We start from the raw sequence: 27,188 nt of genomic DNA, 5'->3' as shown, positions 1-27,188 counted from the left end.
GGGATAGTTAATATTTTGATTTTGTCTCTGCTCCTCGCCCTGCCTCCCAGTCACACAGAAGTCTGTTGATCCTGGGTAAATTCTAGGATCGAGCAATTTATTATTCAGCAGTGGTAATGATTGCTAATGAGTGATCAGGTAATCTTTTAAAAAATAATAGCCAATATAATACAAACAGCATCTTCATGAGTTCTATGCAGTTCTTTTGCCATTATATGTATTACATATTATGAAATGCTTGAATTATATAATGGTTTTATTACAATGAAATTGATTGCTTTGTAATTCTTCTAGGCAAAATCAGCCTAGAAGAGAACAATCAGGACAGCTTTAGAGCTGTATTCCAGTAACTACAGTGTACTACCTTTATCTTGGGTATCCTAAGTGATGTATCCAAGGGCAGCTATAAGAATACTTTGGTTAAATATGTTCTAACTAATGGCTTTAAGCAATGATTCTGTTTATCAACCTACAGGAATATATATACTGTATTTCTCCTGAGAGCTGCACATTTTATCTCTCTTTTGTAGACAAAAGTAAGAAGCAGAAAATATGTAAAGAATTTTTTTTCAGGTGCCCCACACTGACCTCCTGCTGCTCTTCCAGGAGACTCCTGCCACCTCCACTGCCTGACCTTTGCTATCGGCCGGCTTGGCTGCACTTCAGTGCAGAAAAGGGTTATGCGGCCAGCTCCCCGAGGTTCTGCTGAGCCCATATGACTTCCAGGCGGTGAATATGGCATCCTTCGGGGCCCCGGGCGGCTGTGTTCAGCAAGGCCATGAAAGCCAAGCTGAGGCAGACCACTGCATCAGAGTGGGGCCAAGCCTTGGGTGGCTTAGCTAGGAGTTGCCAGGGGTTCCAGAGCAGCAGTGGGGGGACTGGGAAGGGATTCTTTTAAGATATATATGAAAGAGTGGTGGAGTTTCTTTATTCCCAAAATACCACAGTGGGAGGAGTTGTTATGTGTCTTTCCTATCTGGAACACTTTTCAGGCTTTTAGAGCTTAACTATACTTTTTTTTTTGGTAGCTGTTGTTAAATGAAGAATCGATAAATGAAAATCAATAAATTTGATGCCAAATTGATCACTTATTTCGAGTAACTGACAGAATATTCAGAATGTTTTTTTATTACACTATGATGTTTTTATCTTCAAGACTTTTAAATTCTCTAAGAGGGCTCATCTTCAACAAGTTATTAACATATTCATATAATTTAGAGATATAGCAGTTGACCATATATTCTTCCATTTAATTATTGGGTTTACATCTTGGTAAATCAGAATGAAGAAACAGTTCTCTGAGAATAATTTAGTAAAGTGAATTAACTCTTACAGAATCTACAATAATGCTTTGTATCCAGAAAGAGGTAATTTATGGAAATATCAATCCCATCGCCTATTCACCTGTGAAGGTGTGAAGCATTTCCATTCTAGTACTGAGGCTTTAATCAGCAGCAGCAGATGTAACATAATTATTACATAGACTTTTGAATTTTTCATAAATTACTGAATATATTTACCAGGGTAGAAGTGATGGTTTATTTTAGTCAACAAGCTATGATGTAGGAGTTTCTTAAATCATTGTGTGTATTAGAGTTGAGAGTTTATTCCTGAAGAATTCTTTACTAAATATGATGATTGTGCATCACTGTTTGTGGCTGAAGGAGTAGGAAAGTGTCACGTGTACACAAATCTGTACACAATTTAAAATATGAAAATTAAGTTTCCATTATGAGTCATTTTAAAAGATGCTGTATTCTACTTAATATATATCAACGTAATAGAGTTAAAAGCCATTTATATAACTACTGTATATTTGATAGTCTACCAGGTATAATGAAAGATTAGTTTGAGTGTTTTTTAAAAACGTTATTGGCAATTCAGGTAAGAAGAGCTTTTGTTTTTGTTCTCCTTAACTGAGGTACTGCTGTGTTCATACTCGGTCATTTTCCAGGTTTTTAGGCAGGGTCTGTAAAGCAAGTTGTTCATGGTAGCAATAAACTCAAATGGTTAATTTTAAATGGTCCACTAAAATCTGTTACAAATCCTCTTGTTACTTTCGTATTTACTAATGCTTTTCTTTTTATTTTTTTTTCAGCAAATAGTAGCGATAGTGAAGAGCTTTCCGCTGGTGAAGGTGTAGCTAAGGCTCAGCCCGTCAAATCAGTTTCCACTGGAGTGAAGTCTCATGGTGCCAAGTCTCCTGCTAGGACCCAGTCTCCAGGAAAGTGTGGAAAGAACGGTGATAAGGATCCTGACCTCAAGGAACACAGTAATCGATTACCCAAAGTTTACAAATGGAGTTTTCAGATGTGTAAGTGACATACATTAAATCAGCAGTTAAGCAGTGGAAACTTCATCCTAGTGATTCTTGATGCTAGTAATTCTGGAAAAGTGGCTGTAACCAAACTTAGAAACATAACCATTCATTGCAGTGTAGAAACCTTATTTGGATTTTGATTTGAATAAAAAATTGCTAAAATAAATTTTAGGCATTTGAGTCACATACCAGCTTTATGATATGTGATTAGATATTTCTGATATGTCAGAAATTTTCTTTAAAAAATCTGGTGTTGGGTGTGGGGAGTGGATGGGGGTATAAACGAGACAGAATTTGCCATGAATTACTAATCACTGGAGCTGGGTGAGGGGTATATGTGGCTCTGTTATACTACTCTTCATACTTTTGGTTAGATGAGAAATATGCATTAAAATTTTTGTTTTTAAAAAGAGACTATCCCAGAGTTTCTCACACAGGGAAATATTCTTAGGAGATTGAAAATTGCTTTAGAGCATTTGAAAATTTTCCTCCGACTTAAAAGTCATGCATACTTATAAAGAAATCTAAAAAAGAACAAAAAGAGGACAAAAGACAAAAATTTATCCACAGTCCTAACATTAAAAAAATATGCAAATCAGTGATACACTGTGGTGACACTGTACATGAATGTGGGAGTGTGTGTGTGTGTGTGAATGTGGAATTTTTAACATCTGTGTTTGGGTCATAAGATCTTTAATTCTGCAGTCACTCATTCAAAAGACACTGTGCACGTGTTAGTGCTGAGCATTGTTCTAGGCTAGAAGAAAACAGTCTTAGACAAACAAATATTTCCAAGCCTTATTTTTAGTGTATCTGTCTTGGCCTCATTCTACAGCCACATTATATGTTCTGTCTCTTACATATTAAAATTTTGTTCACAAATGCATATTAATGAAAGTTTTAAATTCACAGCGGACCTGGAAAATATGACAAGTGCTGAGCGTATCACAATTCTTCAAGAAAAACTGCAAGAAATCAGAAAACATTATCTGTCATTAAAATCTGAAGTAGCTTCCATTGATCGGAGGAGAAAGCGTTTAAAGAAGAAAGAGAGAGAAAGTAAGTGTTTTTCCCTTCCTTTACATAAACATAAAGCAGTTTGCAACTCTGCAGTAGGGCTCATAGGAGTTGTGTCTGTGTATCTCCAGGCAAGTTCTCTAATCCCTCTGGCTTATTCTCTTCATCTATAAAATGGAAAATTTTATCTAAAGAAACAGTTGTCTCCAACTGTAATGTTCACTTTTCCCAGAGCTTACAGTCTGCTTTCCCCAAAAAACTAAAAGCATTTCAGATAATGAAAAGCACTGTGAAGAGACTAGAGCAGTGTTAAGGCAGTGATTGGGTGGGTTGCGTTAGATTACAAATGGCTGGGCCATTTTCATTGAGACCCGAATGATCAGAGGAAGTGAGAGAGGTTAACTCAGGGAAGGGGGTTGTCTTAGTCTGCTGGGGCTGCCGAAACAAAGCTCAGGCCTGCCTTGGAGATGTTGCGGTTCTTTTCCAGACTACCACAGTAAAGTAGATATCACAATAGAGTCACATGAATTTTTTGGTTTCCCAGTGCATATGAAAGTTATGTTTGCACTGTACCGTAGTCTAAATGTGCAGTAGCATCATGTTGGAAAAAAAAAAATGCACCTCAGTTAGAAATACTTTATTGCTAAAAAATGCTAACCATCATTTGAGCCTTCATTGTGATCTTTCTGGTGGAGGGTCTTTGCCTTGATGTTGGTGGGTGGTGGTTGTTGAAGGTTGGGGTGGCTGTGGCAATTTCTTACAATATGACAACAGTAAAGTTTGCTATATCAATTGACTCTTCATTTCATAAACGATTTCCCTGCAATGCTGTTTGAAAGCATTTTACCCACAATAGAACTTCTTTCAAAGTTGGAGTCAGTGCTCTCAACCCCTACAGCTGCTCCATTAACTAAGTTTATGTAATATTCTAAATCCTTTCTTGTCATTTCAGCAGTCACATAAGTTCACTGTCTTAGGTGGGCATGGTTCATGGCATCCCAAAGCAATTATGATAGTAACATCAGAGCTCAGTGCTCACAGATCACCATAACAAGTATAATAGTAAGGAAAAAGTTTGAAATATTGTGAGAATTACCAAAATGTGACACAGGGACGCAAAGTAAGCAAATACTGTTGGAAAAAAATGGTACTGATAGAGTTGCTGAATGCAGGGTTGCTACAAACCTTCAATTTGAAGAAAAAAAAAAAAAGTCTCTGAAGTATAGTAAAGCAAAGCACAATAAAACGAGGTAGCCAGTATCATCGGCACAATTATCTTGGGAAACTGTGTGTTTAGAGAACCAGCTACTTTTAGTTCTAAGAATAGGTCCCAAGGAAGAATATGTGGTCACAAAGAAGTTTGTTATGGTAGTATTTATAATAGCAGATAGAAATCATTAAATTGTATTCTCCAATAATATATTGCATTGATGAAAAATAAGTAGACATTTAAATTTTTACTTATGATGCTTAAAGTATTCATTTGATGTTGGTAACAAGACTAGGAGTTAAATTAGTTACAATTTATAAATACAGTGGAACACTATTCAGCTTTGAAAAGAAAAAGAGGTAAATCTATATATGTACTGATAAGAAATCATCTCCTCAGATAGGTTGTTTTTTTTTTTTTAGAAATTATGTGGGATTGAACTGATAGGACTGGAACCCAGCCAAAACCCAGATTGAGACTTGAACCCACAGTCTTTTTTTTTTTTTTTTTTAAGAACTTTTATTGAGATACAGTTAACAGACAATAAACAGCATATATTTAGAGTGTACAGTTTGGTATCCCAATCTCCCAATTCATTCCCCCCCAACCCTCCCTGCTTTCCCCACTTGGTGTCCGTGTGTTTGTTCTCTACATCTGTGTCTCTATTTCTGCCTTGCATTTCCTCTTTCATAGTTGTTAGCATTTGCCTTATGTATTGAGGTGCTCCTGTATTGGGTGCATATGTATTTATAATTATCTCCTCTTCTTGGATGGATCCCTTGATCTTTATGTAATATCCTTTCTTGTCTCTTGTAACATTTTTTATTTTAAAGTCTATTTTATCTGATATGAATATTGCTACTCCAGCTTTCTTTTGATTTTCATTTGCATGGAATATCTTTTTCCATCCCCTCACTTCCCGTCTGTATGTGTGCCTAGGTCTGAAGTGGGTCTCTTGTAGACAGCATATATATGGGTCTTGTTTTTGTATCCATTCAGCCAGCCTGTGTCTTTTGGTTGGAGCATTTAGTCCATTTACATTCAAGGTAATTATTGATATGTATGTTCCTATTACCATTTTCTTAATTGTTTTGTTGTTGTTTCTGTAGGTCCTTTTCTTCTCTTATGTTTCCCGCTTAGAGAAGTTCCTTTAGCATTTGTTTTAGGGCTGGTTTGGTGGTGCTGAATTCTCTTAGCTGTTGCTTGTCTGGAAAGCTTTTGATTTCTCCGTCGAATCTGAATGAGATCCTTGCTGGGTAGAGTATTCTTGGTTGTAGGTTCTTCCCTTTCATCACTTGAAATATATCGTGCCACTCCCTTCTGGCTTGCAGAGTTTCTGCTGAGAAATCAGCTGTTACCCTTATGGGAGTTCCCTTGTATGTTATTTGTTGTTTTTCCCTTGTTGCTTTTAATAACATTTCTCTGTCTTTAATTTTTGTCAGCTTGATTACTATATGTCTTGGTGTGTTTCTCCTTGGGTTTATCCTGCCTGGGACTCTCTGTGCTTCCTGGACTTGGGTAGCTATTTCCTTTCCCATGGTAGGGAAGTTTTCAACTATAATCTCTTCCAATATTTTCTCGGGTCCTTCCTCTCTCTCGTCTCTTTCTGGGACCCCCATGATGCGAATGTTGGCGTGTTTAACATTGTCCCAGAGGTCTCTTAGGCTGTCTTCAGTTCTTTTCATTCTTTTTTCCTTATTCTTTTCCACATCAGTGATGATCACCATTCTGTCTTCCAGGTCACTTATTCGCCCTTCTGCCTCCGTTAATCTGCTGTTGGTTCCTTCTAGTGTATTTTTCATTTCAATTATTGTGTTGCATATCTCTGTTTGTTTGTTCTTTAATTCTTCTAGGTCTTTGGTAAACTTTTCCTTCTTTGCATCCAGTCTTTTTTCAAAGTCCTGGATCATCTTCACTATCATTATTCTGAATTCTTTTTCTGTAAGGGTGCCTATCTCCTCTTCATTTAGTTGTTTTTCTGGGGCTTTATCCTGTCCCTTCAATCTGGTACAAAGTCCTCTGCTTTTTCATTTTCTCTATCTTTCTGTGGCTGTGGTTTTCAGTTCTGCAAGATGAAATACTGCTGATACTGCTTGATACTGCTGTCTGCCCTCTTGTGGAGGAACCTATCTAGGAGCCTCCTGTGTGCTTCCTGATGGGAGGAACTGATTCTCAGATAGGTTGTTAAGTGTAAAAACCAAGAGTCAGACTCTATACTGTGCTTCCACTTGTAGTTTTAAAAGTGAAGTTACTAGTGTTTTCATTTTAAATGTGCATATCATATCTCTAGATTCTACGGAAAAATTCCTCTAGAACCAGAGTTGCAGTGATTTTCTCTAGAGACAGATAGTAAATATTTTGGGCTTTGTGGACCTTGTAGTCTCTTTAGAACTACTTGACCCTCTCATTGTAGGTATGAAATCTGCCTTAGGCAAGATGTAAACAAATGGGCATAGCTGTGTGCCAATAAAATTTTCTTAACAAAAACAGGCAGGCCATATTTGGCCCTGGGGCAGTAATTTGCCAGTCCCTGTTTTGGAGTTTTAAAGATTGTGAAGCAGCTGGTAACAGTGGGGAGGGGGATTTGGAGGGTTACGAGGGTCCTGGATGAGAGGGAGATTGGCTTTTCCCAGCACTGAGTGATTTCTTTTACCTTGTGCATGTATTCCTTAAAAAATAAGTTTTCAAACACTGATTTACAGCAATCAGAGAATTTCTTTGAAGAAAATAACTAATGTGTCATTTGCTTTTGTAAACGAAGTGGAGGAAAATGCAGCACTTGTGATGTGATGTGTAGTAGTAGTAATTTTTCCCCAACTTTAAGAAGCAATTAGCCTTCCATTCTCATCACCATGTAATTTCATAAGGAACTCCAGAAGTAGAAAGATACAGGAAACAAAGTGGTGGTGGTGGAGGGGGGAGGTTTGGGGCATAGATTACAGATTTTTCCTATTGAATTCAAAGATGTTCTTGAATTTGTTTCATGTTTTATTACAGAAAGTCTGTCTTCTGTTTTATTTCCATGTCCTGTAGACAGAGAACACGGTTTATTTTCCTCTTTGATTAGCGAAGGAGCGTTCGCTGGTCCGTCCTTTGTTGTTACTTTTCCCATAGTTTGGTAGTCTCTCGTTACTTGAGATGCACTAGGTTTTCCTTTCTTTATGTTATGATCTTGTAAGAATTGACTGGTCTCGTAGCAAGCAAAGTGGTTTTGAAGAATACAGCAGAATTTTAGTTTAAAGGACTAGAGTTTTACTTCTTTCTGCTGTTGCATATGCATGTTATTAAGCTGTTGGTTTCCCTTTCCCTTAGGTGCTGCTACATCCTCGTCATCATCTTCACCTTCATCCAGCTCCATTACGGCTGCTGTTATGTTAACGTTAGCTGAACCGTCAATGTCCAGCACGTCACAGAATGGAATGTCAGTTGAGTGCAGGTGACAGCAGGACTTGCTAAAGCACTTTGCACTTAATGGCTGTTGAGGGCCACGTCTTTTTTTATACTGCACAGTGGCACAAAAAAAAATCAGACAAGCACTATTTTATATTTAAAAATTGTTTCTTGACAAGCTGACTTGGCACTTAAGTGCACTTTTTTTATGAAGAAAAAGTACAATGAACTGCTTTTCCTCAAGCAATAATTGTTTCCAACTTGTCTGGGAATTGTGTGTCTGGTAACTTGAAGGCCTTCCACTGTGGCGAATGGAGGCTTTTCACTGCCTGTAGAGACAATACAGTAAGCGTAGTCATTGGGTGGCCAGAACATGTTAAGATAACTTACTGTATATGTATTCCCTTGTATTTTGTTAAAGCTGGAACATTTGATATTTTTCCATTTATTTATGAAAAAATATGAACCTATTTTCATTTGTACAAGCTAATTGTTTTTTAAAGCAAGTCACCTTAGGGTGGCTTTAATTGTATAAGTCAAGCACATGTAATAAATTCAAAACCTGCAGTTAACAGGATATTAGACACCAGTCCTGATAACCAAATATTAAAGATTCTCTTTAAAAAAGACTGAACATGTTTACAGGTTTGAATTAGGCTAAAAGGTCTTGTAGTGGCTTTTCATGCCCCTTCAAATTGGAATGGAACTACTGTACTTTGCCATTTTTCTATAAATCAGTATTTTTTTTTAATTTTGATATAATACATTGTGTGAAAAAAGAAAATGGCTAATAAACTGTATTAAATCTTAAACAATGTATAAAGATTGTACTTAGCCAGTTCAAAGTGTATATTTATTCATAATGAATTATAACAGTTATATTTTTGTGTTTTCTTGTAAATGTTTCTTTTTCCTTAAATACAGATAATTCATTTGTATTGCTTATTTTATTATGAGCTACAACAAGAGGACTTCAGGAACAAGTAAACTTTATTAGTATGGTTCAAGGCTGTTGCTATGAACTGTCTCAAAAGGATGGTTGTTATTTTAAGTATAAATAGCTAATTGGGGTGGTAGGCCTATACAAATTAAATGCCTTGTATAAAATCCAAAACGAACGCAGAATTGTTTTCACTTGTGTTGACTTTATGTTGTATGATTCCAATCTCTGTTCTGTTTGGCACTTGTATTTAATTCTACACCTTTGTAAGACATTTGTATATTGCGGACGTGTTCATTCAGGCTATTTAATACCTGGCACTGTTAATACATAGTACTTTACTGTACAGACTGTTTTACTGTTTTAATTGTAGTTCTGTGTACTTTTTTTGGATGGAGCTGGCATGTTTTATTTGTTTTCTGGCAATACGACGTGAGAATTTCGAAGCGTTTTGTTGTAGATGCTAACGTGTCAGAATCCTTTACATTCAACTTTTCTAAGAAAAGCATTTTCAGTCTTGTAGTGTGTGCTTACAGTAACTAATTTTGTTGAAAATGGTTTCAAGTTATTCAAATTTGTACAGGACTGTAAAGATTTGTTGACAGCAAAACATTGAAGAAAAGCTTATAGAATAAAAGCTATAAAGTATATATTAGGATCTGCAAACAATGAAGAATTATGTAATATATTGTACAAATGTAAGCAAAGGCTCTGAAATAAAATGCCATAGTTTGTGAATCCTTGATTTTGTTTCTAAAAGATTAAGTAATTTTAGTTCATTTCTGTATATGATGCCTGAATGAAACATATATATCTGTAGCATGTATTATCAGAAAGAGTAAATTGACATACAAAAAAGGTAATATTGTGCCTATAGGGATTAAAAGTCCATTAATCAGATTTATGTATAGGATTTATTAGGCATTCTTATGTCTTTGCATACACTATTGAGCTTGAGTCCGAACATGAATACTTATGACTTTGGAGGTTTGTCTGAAGAAGAAAATCAAATTTTTTTTTTCCTTTAACACTTGAAACCATTATTAGTGGCTTTTTTTTCCTTTATTTTATTTTTTTTGGTCTTTTAATGTAATTGGACCTTTGTGGCTCTCTTACACTTTTTAGCGCACTGTACCCTTGTTACACTTTGGAATCATCTGGGCATTGTTAAAACAATAGTACTTAGGCTCCACCCTCAAAAAGTCATATTTAATTGGTCTGGGATGGTACCTGGATGTTGGCCTTTTTTTTAGAGGTGGCCAGTGATTTTAATACTTAATCTGGGCTGAGAACCACTGCATTACTCCAAACCTTTAAAATCAATAACTCGGTTTTTTGCCCCATTTAATGAACATCCCACCAAGAGAAAATTGTTTCTTTAAAACAGGAAAGAAACTTTTTTAAGGTCTAAAAAGCCCAAATGTGTATTTTTGACACACCTTTGTGATGACCCTTTATTTATTTTCACAGAAATCAGTTTAACATTTAAGGAATGAGTTTTAAAATCTATAGAACAGTGCTTCGCAAAATGAGGTCCTAGAATACTGGTCCCTGGAAATGCTCTGGAAATTTATTATCAGACATATTTTGGAAATGCTATATATAGCACATTCCCTTCTTAGAGCTTGAGTGTTAGCATATTAAAAACTTTTGAGAAATTGTTTTTAAGAAGTTTTTTCCTTTTACCTACTGTTTTTAGGCTTACCTGATCACGTAACCCTGTTTTTCAAGGAACTCCCAATATCTCCTACTTGTGTTACAGAAACAGTCCTCTAACAGAGGATAATTCCAAGCTTTGTTGGAGTTGAGGTTTATACCCTTGGACTTTTCTGCCTATTTCTACCTTCCTCCCAGCTTCTCTGGAGAGTTTGAGAGTTTCATGGCATTACTAGAATTTGACTTAAATCTTTCCCTGGTCCCCTAAACTACATTTTATCAAACTAGTTTACAATCTCTGATAAAATTAAGGTGGTATTTTTTTTACAACGTTCTCCAAAACCTTTTGTTTCCTCCTGAAATAACCTGAGGGTGAGGTCTTGTTAATTTTAGTAACTTGGGAAGGTTGGGGAAGCTGAAGGAGATTTCATGAAACCCAGAACATTTTTTACAAAATGTATTTTTCTTTAATGAAAAGAGCTCTTATAAGTTTAAGGAACTCTTCAAAGGGATTAGTGATCTCTAAATGGTTGTAAAACAGTTCTTAAGAACAGTGGGAAGCCTTTTTTAACTATCTCCAACCACAGATTCGTTTTTATTTGCCATTTTCCTCTAGAAGTATGTGTTTCATTCTTTGTGAGTCCATTTCTCCTCCTTTTGTCTAATTTTAACCTGCTATTTAGGGATTTTGTCTAATATCATACGATGGGTTTTGTATGTATAAGATATAAATCCCCCGGAGGAATAGTTTTATGGTTTAGTTGTGGAGGTAATATGAGACCACAAAATTAAGCACTAAATTGTATGGGCAGGGAAGACACGTGCATTAGAGTTTAAAGAGGGCAGTGTATGCGCACACAAGAAATGTGATGACTGATGCGATGGTGACATAGAGGAGATGCAAACCTTAAATTAGCATTTAACTGAGATTCATCTGGAAATGGGATGCGTAGGCTAGAGTGGAGAAAGGCCAGATTCAATGAGCTTGCGGTGTTTCAGAGAGGAAGTGGTTCTTCGAATAATGGTAGGGAGAGTGAGGAAGGAATCTGATTGGAAGACATTCTGAAAGAAAAATCAGTGTATCTTTCATTGGATGGTATAGGATAGATGGAGATGCTTGAGTTGCAAATATGGACAGTTCAGTTTTTCTTATCTTTGTGAGATACCTCAAGGTCACAATTACAGGAAGCCAAGATAAGGGACTTAGGAATGAAAACCAGGGCCAAGCAGTTGAATATTGTTTTCCTACAACATTATCTGATGTGGACTCTAAAAATGGTCGCATATATTCCCAGTGACTTGTTAAGCAGCTCTCCAAAAATAGCAAGTCTGTTCTCAAGAATTCAAAGTCAAGTGCAATTTTATCACCAAAGCTACTGATTCAATTATTTATCTAATGATAATCTAATATTTATTTTTTATTACTTAAAAGTCAATTTACCACATATTCACTAGGTATGTTGAATGATGCAGAATACAATCTGAATAAGATCTCTGTTGTAAGTAGCAGAGAAATTTTCCTAAGTGAGCTGGGCCTTGAAGGATAGGTACAGTTTTGCAGGTGAAAATGAGAGGTAAAGAGGGGGGCGATTGTGGGGGGGGGGGTTCCGGGGCGGGAAGGAATAACAAGAATAAGAAGGAATGACAAAAGGTGAAGGAATAACAAGGTGGTGGAAAAAAGCAGGCTTTGGGAAGGTAGGCCGAGAAAGCAGCATAGTTTTGAGAGCCAAGGAGCCCATTTTCTTGGAAGAATAGCGCAGAGCAGATTAGTGCTGCGATCTGTGATTATTTTGAAATAATGTCAAATTTCAGAAAAGTTGCAAGAGGCTCACAAAGGAGTCCTGTGTGTCCTTCAACCGATTCACCAGTTAACACCGTGTGACATACGTCCCTGTAACCTCATTTCCTGACAAACCTCCCTCCTTCCTCTTCCAACAACGCAGGGGTTTTCGCAAGTGTTTTCCCTCTGCTTGAATTGACACCCCATTCCCAGCCTGGCTGATTCTTTTTATATATATATAAAAATTTATTTATTTATTTATTGTCTGTGTTGGGTCTTCGTTTATGCACACGGTCTTTCTCTAGTTGCAGCGAGCGGGGGGCTACTCTTCATTGTGGTGCGCAGGCTCCTCATTGTAGTGGCGTCTCTTGTGGAGCAAGGGCCCTAGGCACGTGGACTTCAGTAGTTGTGGCTCAATAGTTGTGGCTCACAGGCTCTAGAGCACAGGCTCAATAGTTGTGGTGCACGGGCTTAGTTGCTCGGAAGCATGTGGTATCTTCCTGGGGCAGGGATTGAACCTGTGTCCCCTGCATTGGCAGGCGGATTCTTAACCACTGCGCCACCTAGGAAGTCCCTGGCTGATTCTTATTCGTACTTCAGCCCTCAACTACTATCGGAAGACTTCCCTTCCAAGACGCGGTCCCTCAAACATAGAAAGGTACAAACTGGTCCCGAAGCCGGGCCGGGGCTCACCGCCCACTGTCTCCGCCCCCACCCGCCGACTCCGCCCCGTCCGTCACCTGCCGACTCCGCCCCCAGCGCGTAAGCGGAGACCCCCGGGGCGGAAGGGGCGTGGCTCCGAGAGCTAACCGGCCGGGACCGGAAGTGCGGGCTCACGTGCTGCCGTCCACTCGGAGGCCTCAGCTAAGGATGGTGCTGGGAGGGAAGAACAAACGGAAGAGAAAGCAGAGCGCGACTGAGGGGTGAGTGGCGCGTGGCTCGTCTTCACGGGCCGGAGTGTGCGTTCGGGGGCGCGGGGCGGGGTGGGGGGCGGGCATGGCATCGTGTCGCTGAGTCTCTGGCGTCCATGTCTAGAGAGAACCCGGAGGACGGCGCTCGTGGGAACCTGGCAGGAGACTATGAGATTGGACAAGTCGCCAGTAGTTTATTCCACGGCAAGCGGCCCTCCAGAGGCAGCACGGGTCGGCTGGCTTCCCTCTTCGGCTCTTTGGAGCCTCAGCTTCACCCCGTGTATGTGCCTGTGCCTAAAGTAAGTCCCTGCATTCTACTCCGAATGGCCCATGAGAACACATTTAAAGGCTGCAGCCTACCTTGCAGGGCGTGCTTTCTAAACTGGGGCAGAGAGGATCGATTTTAAGTAACGTTTCTTTACTGGACGTACCAGTGAGAGAGAAAAGATACTGCTTTAGAAAGACCACTGAATTACTAAAAAGGATGCGGTCTCAAAAATAACTTCAATTTTTTAAAAGGAAACCACCAAAAAAAGGAAACGGGATGAGAAGGAGGAGGAAAGTCCGTCCCAAATCCAAAGACCACTTTTGCGGGAACCTGCCAAGAAAATGAAAGTGAAGAAGAAGCTTTCTGATGCAGACACAAAGTTGGCAGACAGGTTGGTGAAATTCTCTCTTAGTTGATGTTAAAGAAATAAGATGGTGAAGAAATTGACATTCTTATACCTGCAATCTTCGTTTTAATTTATTTTCTCACTTCATAGTTACTTAAAGTTTTGTTTTATGGAAAGTTCCATACATATCCGAAAGTTGAAAAGGATAAGGACCCCTTGTACCCAGCATCAGCAGTTAGTAACATTTGGCCAATTTCATTTCATCTTTACCCTATTCACATGTCCCTCATTATTTGGAAGCAAACCTAAGACTTAGGTTTCATCTATAAATATTTCAGCATGCATGTAAAAGATGAGTTTGGTTTTCTTAAACGTATTCAGTCAGAGATCAAATGTCCCCCATTAGCTTAATTTTTTTTTTTAAAGAGTTTATTTGAATTGATATCCATATAGCAGCACCATGACAGATTCCTAGTTAACGTTTCTCAGTCTGTCAGGCTACTCTCTTCACGCCCTTTGTATCTCTGTTCTCCCTTGGCAGGTAGGTGATCTTGTTACCTATTCTGAGAGGGGGTTTTTTTGTTTGTATTTTGGCGGCATCAAGCAGCTTGTGGGATCTTAGTTCCCTTAAACTTGGGCCCTAGGCAGTGAAGGCGTGGAGTCCTAACCACTGGACCCCCAGGGAATTCCCCTGAGAGTTATTTTTTCATTGCTAACAGTTGTGAATTACTGTGTTTTGTCCTCCTATTGGATGCAGCTGTGCACATCTTTAATTTCTTTTTTTCTTAATTATTTTTATTTTTGGCTGTGTTGGGTGTTTAATGCTGTGCACAGGCTTTCTCCAGTGTCTGTCTCCTTCCTGGTCTCCCTTATCCAGCCCTGTCCGTTTCATAATTATGTTTTGCTCTGCTGCCCAAATGACCTTTTTTAGGCACTCTCAAAGTCTTCAGGGGCTCCCTGTCCTCTGTGGGGTAAAAATCTAAGCACTTTTGCAAAACAGGCATGGTCCTTCTTGACATACTGTCTCATTTCCTTTCACTCCTGCTAGGTACTTTATATACTGTAGTGAAGAAAGGACTAGACATGGACCTTCTCCTTAGTGGAGCTTGTGGTCTAGTGCACGGATGATAATGGTCAGCACTGACAGAGGACTGACCCTGTGCTACACACTCACTGCCTTTTCTCCTCTGAGAGCCTCTCTTGTTTATGTTTCTACACCATGTATTATACATGTTACCATTTTAAGGTGAACCTTGCCTGTCTATCTAGAGACTAGGCTATTGAAAGGCCTCTAATAATCTCTTTATCTTTGTATCCCCAGAGAGTAGAACCGAGTAGTACATATTTATTGAATGAATGAGTTTTATGACTCCTACTACCCATTCTTTCACTTCACTCCTAAGTTCCTGGTGCAGTTCTCTTGTTGGACTGGTGCACTTACTTTACAATATTGGAAGAATTTACTTTTGACAAGGAGTCCTTTCAATATCGCAGTAGGAAATCTAGTGTCTCCTCTTGGCCCGGTCGCTTTTACAAAGTACTTTGTGGGTATGTTAACCTTTATAGAACCCCTGGGAGTGCTGCAGTAACCCTAGAATTGTAGAGCAGAGAATGAAATTTAGTGTAAACTAAATCTCCAAGAGCTTTAAGTGAACCAAGTTCTGTTTAAATGAATTTTTGTTGCTCTGCTTATTACCTGGCAGTTTTAACCTATCTTCAGAAGTTGACCTTAACTTTTTCTAACTCTTTGAGTATCCTGAAGATATCAGTCAGTTTCTGATAATGCTGTTGAAATGTAGATGTATTTGTGAATGGTTAGTTTATATATAGGAGAGCCAGGGGTAGGCGGGAAGTATTTCTAATCAGTGTGCTTTGTCAAATACTAGACCTGACTTCCATGACTTTTTTTTTTTTTTTTTGACTTAAAAAGAGAAAATGCTTTAGCGAGTGCTGATTTAGAAGAAGAAATTCACCAGAAACAAGGGCAGAAAAGGAAAAATTCTCAATCTGGTGTTAAGGTTGCAGATAAAGAAGTACTTGATGATGTAGATCAGACGGTTGTAAATCAAAGAAGGAAAATTCAGATCAACCAAGAAGAAGAGAGATTAAAGAATGAGAGAACTGTGTTTGTTGGGAATTTGCCTGTCACCTGTAATAAGAAGGTGAGTGTGTAGTCAGTATATTGTAAACATGCAGGGAAGCTGATAATTCATTATAAATGGCTGCATAAATCATTCTAGAGATTGATTCTGGTATCCACCTGCTCCTTTCCATTCCTGACGTCACTGCCCTAATTCAGGCTTTTGCAAATCTTGTCTGAGCTATTGCAGTGGTCTCCTGTTTTTTCCCTCCAGCTTTATCTTCTGTGGTATGCCGCTAGAACGGAAGCACCATACGTGCAGGGATGTTTATCTCTTTTTTTCACTGCTCTATCCCTCACACTTGAGACAGTGGCTGGTGTGGAGTAGAGGCTTGATGAATATTTGTTGTGTAAATGAATGCATACATGCTAAGTGTCTTTCATTATGTGGGGTTCACTAAACCAAGACTTACCCTTTATCTTCTGCGTGTTCATGTGATCGTCACCCTGGTGGCAATCCCTTGGGTCGAAACCCTGCTTATCTTTTTTTTTTTAATAAATTTATTTATTTTATTTATTTATTGGCTGTGTTGGGTCTTCATTGCTGCACATGGGCTTTCTATAGTTGCTGAGACGGGGGGCTACTCTTCGTTGTGGTGTGCAGGCTCCTCATTGCCATGGCTTCTCTTGTTGGGGAGCACGGGCTCTAGAGCACAGGCTCAGTAGTTGTGGTGCACGGGCTTAGTTGCTCCGTGGCATGTGGAATCTTCCCAGAGCAGGGCTCAAACCTGTGTCCCCTGCGTTGGCAGGTGGATTCTTACCCACTGCGCCACCTAGGAAGTCCAAAAACCCTGCTTATCTTTTGAAGAACAATTTCAGTTCCACTTTCTTAAAAACGAAACACTACGAGAAAGTTGCCTCCTGGTTTTTCCCTTTGCCCCTTGGCCTTCCGTCCCCTAGCATGTGATGTGCGGTGAACTTACCTTCCTCAAAGGAAGTGTGTGCGTGTGGCACTTTACACACTTAATAAGTTGTTTTAGGATTAAAATTGCATATAGAAATTATTGTGCAAGCTGTAAAACACATACATTCCTCACATTCTGAGCCAGTCATAAGAATAATGTATAAAATTCATCCTAAGAGTTTTCTTCAATCCAGTGGTCGAAATTCCAGACAATTGGGGAATTTCCCATAGTGACATAAGGATCCTTAAAATTCATTTCTGGTTTAAATAAGCCAATGTGAAAAGATGAGAGAATTTATGGAATATATAATCTTAGTTTACATGTCGTAAAGATTGTAAAAGATTGAAAGACAAAAATGTTATGTACTTTATGGATACTCACATGAACTGAATTGTTTTCTTTTTATATAAGTTTCAGTAAAAGTTTGTTGTCTTCTAACTGAATACTTACCTACTTTTCCTGAAATATTCTGAAAACATGGCAGGAAAAGATTATCAGACAGTTTTACTTAATTCCTATATGTTTTGTTTCAGAAGCTGAAGTCATTTTTTAAAGAGTACGGACAGATAGAATCTGTACGATTTCGTTCTCTGGTATGTGCCCCCCCCCCCCAGTTGCATAATCTTAAAATGTACTGCATGTAAATCAGACTTATTCATGTGTTGGTTTTAGTCAGATGGAGGAGCCCTTGACTTTAACCTTTAGAATCAACAGGCACAAATCTAGCCCCCCAAAAGAGTCACGCATCGTATCTGTTGCTGACTCTTGGACTTTGTTAGGTAATTTAATGAGTTCACATAGTAAAATGATACCCTTACTAAGTGTATTTTGGAGGGTGAATGGGTGACTTTTGTTTGTGCGTCCGTTGAGTAGGTGGAAACATTCATACCTATTGAGTAGCGTTTCTGAAATCATAGGTGTTCGTATGAGGGGTTTGCGTGACTGTGCAGAGCAGTACTTATGCTCCGACATAGAAAGATAAAGTACTTTTGAATTGATTTAATGTTGAAACTTTATAGAAGTAAATGTCTGATTTCACCAACTGAGCCTCTGTAGACCTTGGGTCATGAATGAGCGTGATTAATACGTTTTGTAAGGTAACGCATATGTATTAGAATATAGGAGATGTTTGTTCCTTGTTTCAGACGGCTCTTTCTCAACGTGATTCTCTACATTGGGGGCTCGCACCCTCGGCACTGTTGACGCTTGGTGCTGGGTGATTCTTGGTTGTTGGAGGCTGCCCGGTGCCATGCAGGAGGTTTAGCAGCATCCCAGGCCTCTGCCTGCTACGTGCTGGGAGCCTCCTCCCCACCCCGGCTGTAGCAGCCAGAGATATCCCTAGACATTGCCAGATCTCCCCAGAGGGCAAAGCTGCCCACTTCTCTAAAAGTAGACATGTTCCAAGGCTTTGGCGCCATCTCCGTAATTTCTATCCTGGTGTTTGTTTTTCATGTTCGTCACACGTATATTCTGTCTGCCTTTCCGAGTCCCGTTTTCCTCATGTTCGATCCTTGCCGGACACATCCATTTGGGTGTCCTGCCAGCACCCCATTTTCAGCCTGTGTGTGCTTACCTCCATCACGCCCCCACCCCAGCCTATGCCACCTGCTGATGTTCTCTGTCATTTAGTGCCTCTCAGACGGCGAGCCTGTGACGCTCTTCTTTAGCCCACCCAGCCTGTTGTTGGTCATCCCTGCCTGATTTCTAACTGTGGTTTCTTCCCAAGATGAGTCATTCCTTTCTTTTTCCATTGTTCCACCTAAGTGTTCACTACCTTGTGCCAGAATAATTGCAGAGGCTTATTGCAGGTCCTGCTTTGAGTCTACCTCAGATGTATCCAACCCACCGCTGGCAACTTAATCTTCCTAAAGTACTTCTTCCCGGAACTCTTGCCGGAAATTCCTCTCCTTCCTCAACCCTGCTCCTCCCCTCCCATGAACATTATACACACGACCGCCCCTGCCGTGGCCTGATGTTCCCTTTGGGGGGCTGCCCTGATTCTTCCCTGCCCCTGGGTTACTGGTAGGCCGGGTGACCCAGCTGGGTGCCCTCCAGTGCCCCGCGCTTCACTGTAGTCCTTGCCGTGCGGCCGTGTCACTGTTACGTGGTTCGTCTCTCTCTACCAGACCAGGAGTGGTGATCACAGATACCCGTCTGTCTGGCTCCTTAGTTCACCACACCTGCACCTGGTGCACATCAGACACGTATGGAGCTGCCTAAAAGCTCTTCCTTTTCCTCGCTGTCAGTGTCCTTAGTTCTTCACCTGGCGGCCTGTGCAGGGTGGCCCTGGGGCCCTGCGTTCTTCCACATGTGGCTGTCCCGCAGCTGGGAGCTGCCCTCGTTGCCGATCACATGCTTGGGCTTTCCCACCCTTGTCCTTTTGCTCAGTTCATTTGTTTGTTTTTTTTCTAATTGAGGTAAAACTGGTATAAAACATCATGTTAGTTTCAGGCGCTCAGCAGAACAGTTCAGTCTTTGTTTACACTACAGAGTGGTCACCACAATAAGCCTAGTTACTGTCCGTCACCATGCACTTGACCCCCGTCACCCATTTCACCCACTCTCAACCCCCTTCTCCTCTCGCAACCACCAGTCTGTTCTCTTTATCTCCGAGTTTTGTTTTCTTTTGTTTTGTTGGTTGGTTGGTTTTTGGCTGTGCCTCACCACTTGTGGGATCTTAGGTCCCCCACCAGGGATCAAACCCAGGCTCTCTGCAGTGAGAGTTCAGAGTCCTAACTACTGGACCTCCAGGGAATTCCCTGCTTTGCTTTTTTGATTGCACATATAAGGGACATCATGCAGCGTCTGTATTCAACATTTCACTTAGCATAATACACTCAGCCTCTATCCATGTTGTTGCAAATGACAAGATTTCCTTCTTTTTTGTGGCTGAGTAGTATTTCACTGTATATATATTCTGGGAATCCTTCTTAAAGTCCCATTTTGCCTGTCAGGATAATATGTATTTTTCAGTAGGTAGTTAAAATTGTCAGTTATTCAAAGCTGATACCATTAAGTGGTATTTTTTCCCTCTAAATTGGTTTTGTACTTTACTGCCTTATGTTATATTTATTCATTCGTATCTTTAATAACAGGGCACAGGTCCTTGAGAGCTCCTAGAAGGTACCCAATAGATGCACTTTGATGACCAGCATTCACCTGTTGATTATTCACGTGGGCAGTTCTCATGTGTTGTACTGGTTTTCTGTCTGTATTTTGAGAGTTTGACCGTATGTTAGCTTGCGCAGGACAGACTGAGATGAAATAGTTCAAATTTCTTGGTTTTACTATATAAGCTATCAAATGACTAAAAGGAAAAAGTCTTCCAGAGGAGATTTATAGTAACTTTCCTAAATGAGATTGGCACCCCTGGACTGTGAACTTGCAGTCTGTATCTTTTCACCTTTGTGTTCTCAGTACTTGGTGGTATTTGGCACGTTGCCGGCAGTCACAGTTGTTGACTTGAATTTCCACCTCTCTGTAAAGTTTTCCCTATCTGCTCCCTTCACTCTTAGGTGCTGACAATAAAGTGATCCTGGAATATAAAAGAGGTTCCCTTATTTGTCCAATTACAGATACTGAAGTTTTTGTTTGTTTGTTTTGCTTTGCCAGCTGGCATATATAAACTCTTAGAGATATGGATGAAGTGATGTCTTCTTATATTATTTATCAATTTAGACATATTTAAAATCATATAGCATATACAGTAAAATATCAGTTTAGAAGTATCTTTTTTCCATGCTCATTTTATAAAACAATTTTCCTTAACTCTTCACGTGTGTCTTCAACATCATCACCCCTCATGACCAGAGACCCCCTCGAGTCATCTGTAGCTTCCGCCTAGTGTGAGAGTCACTGCCTGTGAAATCTGAGTATGGCACGCTCATTGGAAATGTTTGTCCTCAGCCATCAGGTCCTCTTCATACACTATTAGGACAGTTGTTTCTGATTCAGTATTTCCTTAGAATGCTTTTAATCACATCATATCAGAGTTAGATATTTAGAATTCATTTAAAACATAATTATTTTGAAATAGTATGTCAAATAATGACTAATACTTTTCTTTTTCTCTTGAAAGATTCCAGCAGAGGGAATTTTGTCCAGAAAGTTGGCAGCAATAAAGTAAGTTTATAATTAGAGAAAGGGAGTAGTCGTAAATTCTCTTCCATTTCGGTTAAAATGAGATCTTTTCTTAACCTCATAGATTTTTATATTTGGATAAAACATCATTTTTATTGTTTTCTTATGTCTGTAATAACATATAAATTTGTCAGAAGTTTGTCTTCAAGCCTCAATGTAAATTGTAGAGTCATGGAAAGAATTGCAGAATAATGTGCCATGAGAAATGAGAAATTTCAAGGACATTTAATCAGTGTTTGAAGAGAATATGAAAGTTTTGCATCTAAAAATTCTGTTATAATTCATAAGTATCATATTTCATCAATTCTGAGGCCACATTTCCCATACCTAGGTGCCTCGTGGTTACCGTTGGCTGTCCAGGTTTTTCCAGGGAAATTCTACAGGTCAGACCATAAGATAGAGAGATAAATGGGGAATCCTACAGATTAAACAGCATTCAAAAGACTTTTCAAGTTGAAAACTGGACAAGACCAAAGTTTGTCTAGGATCGGACACTTGGGTGATAAGACCACATAGACGTGCAGGGATGTGGTTCCTATAATAATTCCCTAAACTGTACATGCTTATGTAGTTTTTATTTTACAGTAAAAAGGAAAAAGCAAGTTTGTGTGTATGTGTGTGTGTGTGTGTGTGTGTGTGTTAGATACAGAGCTGCAGCTAAGGTCATAGTTTGTAGTGTGGGAGCTGCCTGGGGGCCTCCTTTTCTCTCACAGTGATAACTAGTAAGAAGGCCTTGGGCCACATGTATCAGCCAATATCTGTATAAGTTGTGTATTTTTTGAGTTATTACTAAATACTTACTAAAAGAGATGAAACTCCCCCCAGAAATTCTTGTCATATGTGTCGAGTGAGAGTGGAAAACAAGCTATATTTATTTCAGTGACTTTGAGAGTAACAAATTTTACATTGTCTTTTTTTTTTTTTTTTTTTTTGGTGTAGACGTAAAATTCATCCCGATCAGAAAAACATTAATGCTTATGTTGTGTTTAAGGACGAGAGTTCTGCTACAAAAGCACTGGAGAGGTAATTTCATCTCTTTGATGTTTGGACAGGATTATTGTATTTAAGTATGTGTGAGTCCATGCTTTAGTCTTTGGTTTCACTTCAGAGCAATATCCCAGTAACTCAGTGCTCATTTTTAATGACAATTTTCCCTTCATATTTATAACAGAAATGGGGCCCAAATTGCGGATGGATTTCGTGTTAGAGTGGATCTTGCATCTGAGACCTCATCCGTAAGTGCTTCTTGAGCTGTCTAAAGCACTTCGTTGGAGTCGTGTAGAGAGAAACGTTTTCTTCTGAGCTTGTGCTGGGAGAGCAGTGGGGTCAGCTAGGAGCATGAGGGAGGCACAGAGGAGACAGCCTTTGCCCTCTGTGGTCTCAGTGTGGGTGCCCAGGGTGCCGCGAGGGCTGAAGTCAGCATTGACTTCAAGAAATAATCCTATCTCTAGGATCCTAATCCTAGAGAGTGAGGCCAGAAGTTATGTTAGAGAGCATCTGGGCTAGTGCCTTATCTTACAGACTGAGGTCTAAAGCTGAATCAGTCATTAAACCGTTTTTGAGTCCCTCCTGCGTGTCAGGCGTTCAGTGCTGAGATACAGTCTCAGTTCTCCAGGAGTTCACAGGAGAAAGGTAAAGATGAGCAGACTATTTTATGATAAATACTCTCATAAATGCACAGGATGCTTTGTCGGCTCAGGAATGGGGCACTTGATTTGGGGAGTTGCCTGCAAGAAGGGACAAAGGAGGGTTTCCAGGAGAACAGGTGTTCTGTGAGTCTTGCAAGAGGAGTCAGCGTTATCCAGGCAAAAAGTTTGAACAGTTTAAGTGGTGGGGACCAAAGCCTAATTTGTTGAGGGAATGGCAAGAGCTTGATACAGTTACTAGTGGGTAGAGTGTGAGGAGGGGCGGGAGTAAGAATAGCTGTTGGAGAAGTAGCTGGAGGCCAATCTTCAACACCCTTGTGGGTCGTGTTGAGGAGTCTGGGTTTTGTCCAGAAGCTGTTCCTCGGGGTCTCTTGAAATGAATGAAGCATGAATTGCAAGAACTCACCGCAGAATCAGAATGCGTTACTGTCCGTGTCAGGGTGACTCGTTGAGAAATGACAACCCTGGCTTTGATTGTGGACTTGGCACGGGGTCAGCAAACTGGCCTGAGAGTGCAATCTATTTGCTGCCCATTTCTGTTGATAAAGTTTTATTGGCACACAACCACCAGCCACTAGTTATGTGTTATTTTGCTGTAAGAGCAGAAGCAAGTAGGTACAGCAGGGACCACGTGGCTCACAAAGCCTAAAATATTTGCTTTCTGGCCCTCTCCAGAAAAAGTTTGCCCACCCCCAACAGAACAGGCCTTTCTTGAGCGTTGCTGTGGGTCAGTGCCAGCTGTGAACAGAAATACTCCCCAGTCCCCGGCTCGCTCACACCCCAGCAGGGAAGACAGAAGAAACGGAATCAAACGGGCCTGGAGGGTGGGGAAATCAGGAGGTGGAGCCCATGAGATAGTGGGGTGAGGAGAAAGGTGGCCTCTAGGGTGACTTCCATTTCTGCTCCATGAGTGACTTTTATTAACCCTCTTTGTGTTTCAGAGGGACAAGAGATCCGTATTTGTGGGGAATCTCCCATACAGTAAGTCTGTTTAAACACATTAAAGTACCTGTTTATTGCTCAAATAACATCTGAGTGGTAACATGTTTCGCTTTAAGACTAACTTTAGTGGAGTGTAACTTGACTTCCACCAGGCTTGGTTTGCTTTGCCTTATTAGTAAACATCTCCAGCTTCCTGAGGCGATTCCAGGTCCTCACTTGCACTTGGGTTGAATCTGTTTTTAGAAGTTGAAGAATCTGCAGTTGAGAAACACTTTTTGGACTGTGGGAGCGTTGTGGCTGTAAGGATTGTGCGGGATCAAGTTACAGGAGTCGGCAGAGGCTTTGGCTACGTGCTCTTTGAGGTACGGAGGCTGATGCATCATCGCTGTCCTTGAAATGTGCCTGCTGTCCCATCATTCAGACATAACTCTTGCTGTCACCCTCAAATTCCACCTTAGGAAAACTAAATTCATAACCTGCCATAATAGATGACTTTCTGTAACTGTGTCCAACCAAGAGATGTTTTGGTTATTTCTCCTCATTAATGTCACTAAATGTTTTAGATCCTGGATATTAAAGGTATTTAATCTCTGAATCTTTACCTTCTGTAAAATGGAGAGAATTGATTGTTCACTCAGGTAGAAGAAAATTTTAGTCTTTGTACAAAATTGGTTATATTTAGTGCACTAACTATTAACCAGTGTCTCATGCCTAAAGTTATTAGAATACACATACGACCCAATGCACTTAGGTTTTTCTTCCCTCCACAACAACCCATTCATATATTTCCTTTCAGTTTTTAGCTGTGCCTTCTTTTTTATGGTCAGACTTAATATTTGTGAAAATAAGATTCTGCAGCCTGCTTTATGTTGTTTTCTATCATGTAAGTGTGTTCCCTTGAGCAGTGTAACATAATTTATACTGTCTTTTCCCTAGTGTTTCCCAAATGCTGCACATTTGCAGTCTTCTTTTTCTCTGTAATAATGAAATTAGAGGCGTTATGTTTTTCCTTTAAACGTTTGCCTCCATTTTTGGGTTACTACCTCTTTTTTTCCCCCCCATAAATTTATTTATTTATTGGCTGTGTTGGGTCTTCCTTGCTGTGCACGGGCTTTCTCTAGTTGCAGAGATCGGGGGCATCTCTTGTTGTGGAACGTGGGCTCTAGGGGCACGGGCTTCAGTAGTTGTGGCACTTGGGCTCAGTAGTTGCATGTGGGATCTTCCTTGATCAGGGATTGAACCCGTGTCCCCTGCATTGGCAGGCGGATTTTTAACCACTGCGCCACCAGGGAAGCCCTGGATTACTTCTTTAGGAAAGCTCCCTAATGGGTCGTCACGAACTGGGTCCAGATATATGATCATTTTTTAAGGCTCTTAATTAGTATGTATGACCAGAAGCGCTTGAAGAAACGTGGTCACAGCCTGATGCTGTCATCGTTACTGTGATGTCATTATCTCACTGTTGCTCTGCTGTCTTCTGACTGTTGATAAGTTTGTAAAGCCCTTTAACAAACATGTCATGAATATTCAGGGTGGTTAGCATTTAGTGGCTCCTTTATTATATTAGAATAAAAGAATAATATAATTTTGAACTTAAAGGGAACCCTACAAGGCATCTAGTGCAGCATCTCAAGGACTGTAATAGAGAGTTCTCTGCTTTCAGATCAACTAATACAGGAGGGGCTTCTGCAGGAAGAGCCTTGTGAGGAGGAGGTTTATTGGTTTAAAAGACTGCATAGGACTGATCTCATTAATTGAAACTTCATTTTACATTGAGAAAAATGAGGCTCTTGGATTGTGACTTATCTGATTATTTGACAGGGCAGCTTGAATGCTTCCTGGGAGAAACTTGTGAGGGAGCATGATTAATATTACAAGCACAGCTGCTGAAATACTTGGGATTGGACTTCTTGGCTGTGGAAATGACAGGGGTCTCTACATGCAAGCTTGAAAGTTGTTCTAATCCAGAAAAGTCACCATTTTATTAGTTTCTTTGCGGATGAGTTTCTGGTGAAAATTTAATATGTTGATTTTTATTGCAGGATACAGATGCTGTTCATCTTGCTCTGAAATTAAATAATTCTGAACTGATGGGAAGAAAACTCAGAGTCATGCGTTCTGTTCATAAAGAAAAATTAAAGCAAAATTCAAATCCTAGTTTGAAGAAGGTCAGTGAAGCTAAGCAGGGACTTAATTTTGCTTCCAAAAGTACACAACATTCTAAAAGTTTGTTTATCGGAGAAAAAGCTGTTCTCACGAAGAAGAAAAAGAAAGGACAGAAGAAAAGTGGACGAGCTAAGAAACAGAAAAAACAGAAGTAGCTATCTGAAGCTTCCCCCCCTCCACCCCCAACTACTGGTAATAAAATTGTGGTAAATCCATGTATTGAGCTGAAGAAATTTTTATGTATGTGAAACACAGATACTTGTTCATTTATTCACATTGTAATAGTATCTTTGAAGTGTTTGTTTTAGGATGTAGGCATATCAATCACCATGTAATAATGCCAATGCTATAAGACATGATTTTGATGTAGGGTGAACACTGAGAGTCTTAGTGGTTATGTGTTATTTTACCGTATGTTGGAAATACATGATTAACACTTCAGAGAGTTATTTTAAGAATTACTTGAGATGAGACTAAATTTATTTATTTATTTAATTATTTTTTGGCTGTGTTGGGTCTTCATTGCTATGCGCAGGCTTTCGCTAGTTGCGGTAAGCAGGGGCCACTCTTTTGTGCTTGTGCAGGCTTCTCATTGTGGTGGCTTCTCTTGTTGTGGAGCACAGGCTCTCGGTGGGTGGGCTTAGTAGTGGTGGCGCGAGGTCCCTAGAGCTCAGGCTCAGTAGTTGTGGCACAAGGCCTTAGTTGCTCTGTGGCATGTGGGATCTTCCCGGCCCAGGGACTGAACCTGTGTCCCCAGCACTGGCAGGCGGATTCTCAACCACTGTGCCACCAGAGAAGTCCCAGAAGTAAGGTTTTTGAGGGCTGGTATATAATAGCCACTCATTTTTCCTCCCTTTATCTTGCACTTAGGATAAATGGAGTTTTGGGTTTTAATTTTATTTCATCAACCTAATAACTAACCAACAGGAATTTTATATCAAATGTTGCTCTGATTTCTTATTCTTAATTGGTGATCAGACTGGTTATTGAAGTCCTTGGTAAATTAGCTATAAAGCAGATTTTTACTTTTACTTCTGTTTTTAATTTGAAAAATATTCTCCCAGGAAAACGTGATTTTTAATGTCACCCAGTAAAATAAAACAGTATTTTTAAAAAATCATATTTAGAGGAAACATTTTCTGGAGAAATATGATAATGAAGTCACAAAGTATAAAGTTCAACAAGGGGAAAGACTACCATTCATTCCCTTGGGACTTAATCTTGTGATATACAGCTGGTGCCCCCTCCCATAAATCTTACCAACCTGAGTTTGTATCCAGGAGGGAGGAATGGGAGTAAACCAGGGGGGCTGATCTGAGGCAGGCAGATCTGTGGTACATGCATCTTACTACTTAAGTGGGTAAGGGAATTGTGGGACAGTGAGTTATGAGCAGTGATTTTGAACACTCTT

The 27,188-nt window shown here is 39.8% G+C and overlaps 2 protein-coding genes across 8 annotated transcripts in view; both read left to right on the top strand.

Annotated features, from left to right (window-relative positions):
- Positions 1-9,630, top strand: part of ARID4B (AT-rich interaction domain 4B) — a 131,794-nt gene extending 122,164 nt beyond the window's left edge. For 4 of the 6 annotated variants that reach the window (XM_057735546.1, XM_057735549.1, XM_057735548.1 and 1 more), the window contains 3 exons: positions 2,099-2,314; positions 3,233-3,379; positions 7,860-9,630. In XM_057735546.1, the coding sequence (XP_057591529.1) occupies positions 2,099-2,314; positions 3,233-3,379; positions 7,860-7,987 (491 nt within the window). In that variant the 3' untranslated portion in view covers positions 7,988-9,630. Of the gene's footprint in view, positions 1-573; positions 730-2,098; positions 2,315-3,232; positions 3,380-7,859 lie in introns of those variants that run through there. The other 2 variants (XM_057735550.1, XM_057735551.1) reach the window with 2 other exon arrangements.
- Positions 9,631-13,129: 3,499 nt separating this feature from the next.
- RBM34 (RNA binding motif protein 34) lies at positions 13,130-26,277 on the top strand. 2 transcript variants are annotated; one of them, XM_057737267.1, is made up of 11 exons: positions 13,130-13,236; positions 13,349-13,523; positions 13,744-13,883; positions 15,769-16,000; positions 17,417-17,476; positions 20,962-21,005; positions 21,963-22,046; positions 22,195-22,258; positions 23,611-23,650; positions 23,855-23,973; positions 25,654-26,277. In XM_057737267.1, exons 1-11 carry the CDS (start codon positions 13,184-13,186, stop codon positions 25,930-25,932), a joined length of 1,290 nt encoding a protein of 429 aa, XP_057593250.1. In that variant the 5' UTR covers positions 13,130-13,183; the 3' UTR covers positions 25,933-26,277. The 2 variants fall into 2 exon arrangements, with proteins under 2 accessions (XP_057593250.1, XP_057593251.1); XM_057737268.1 differs by lacking the exon at positions 17,417-17,476.
- Positions 26,278-27,188: the final 911 nt, after the last annotated feature.

Source organism: Hippopotamus amphibius, chromosome 5, assembly GCF_030028045.1.
Source record: "Hippopotamus amphibius kiboko isolate mHipAmp2 chromosome 5, mHipAmp2.hap2, whole genome shotgun sequence".
In the NCBI taxonomy this organism is placed as follows: domain Eukaryota; kingdom Metazoa; phylum Chordata; class Mammalia; order Artiodactyla; family Hippopotamidae; genus Hippopotamus; species Hippopotamus amphibius.
The sequence above is the reverse complement of the archived record's forward strand: the minus strand, read 5'-3'. Positions and strand labels throughout refer to the sequence as shown.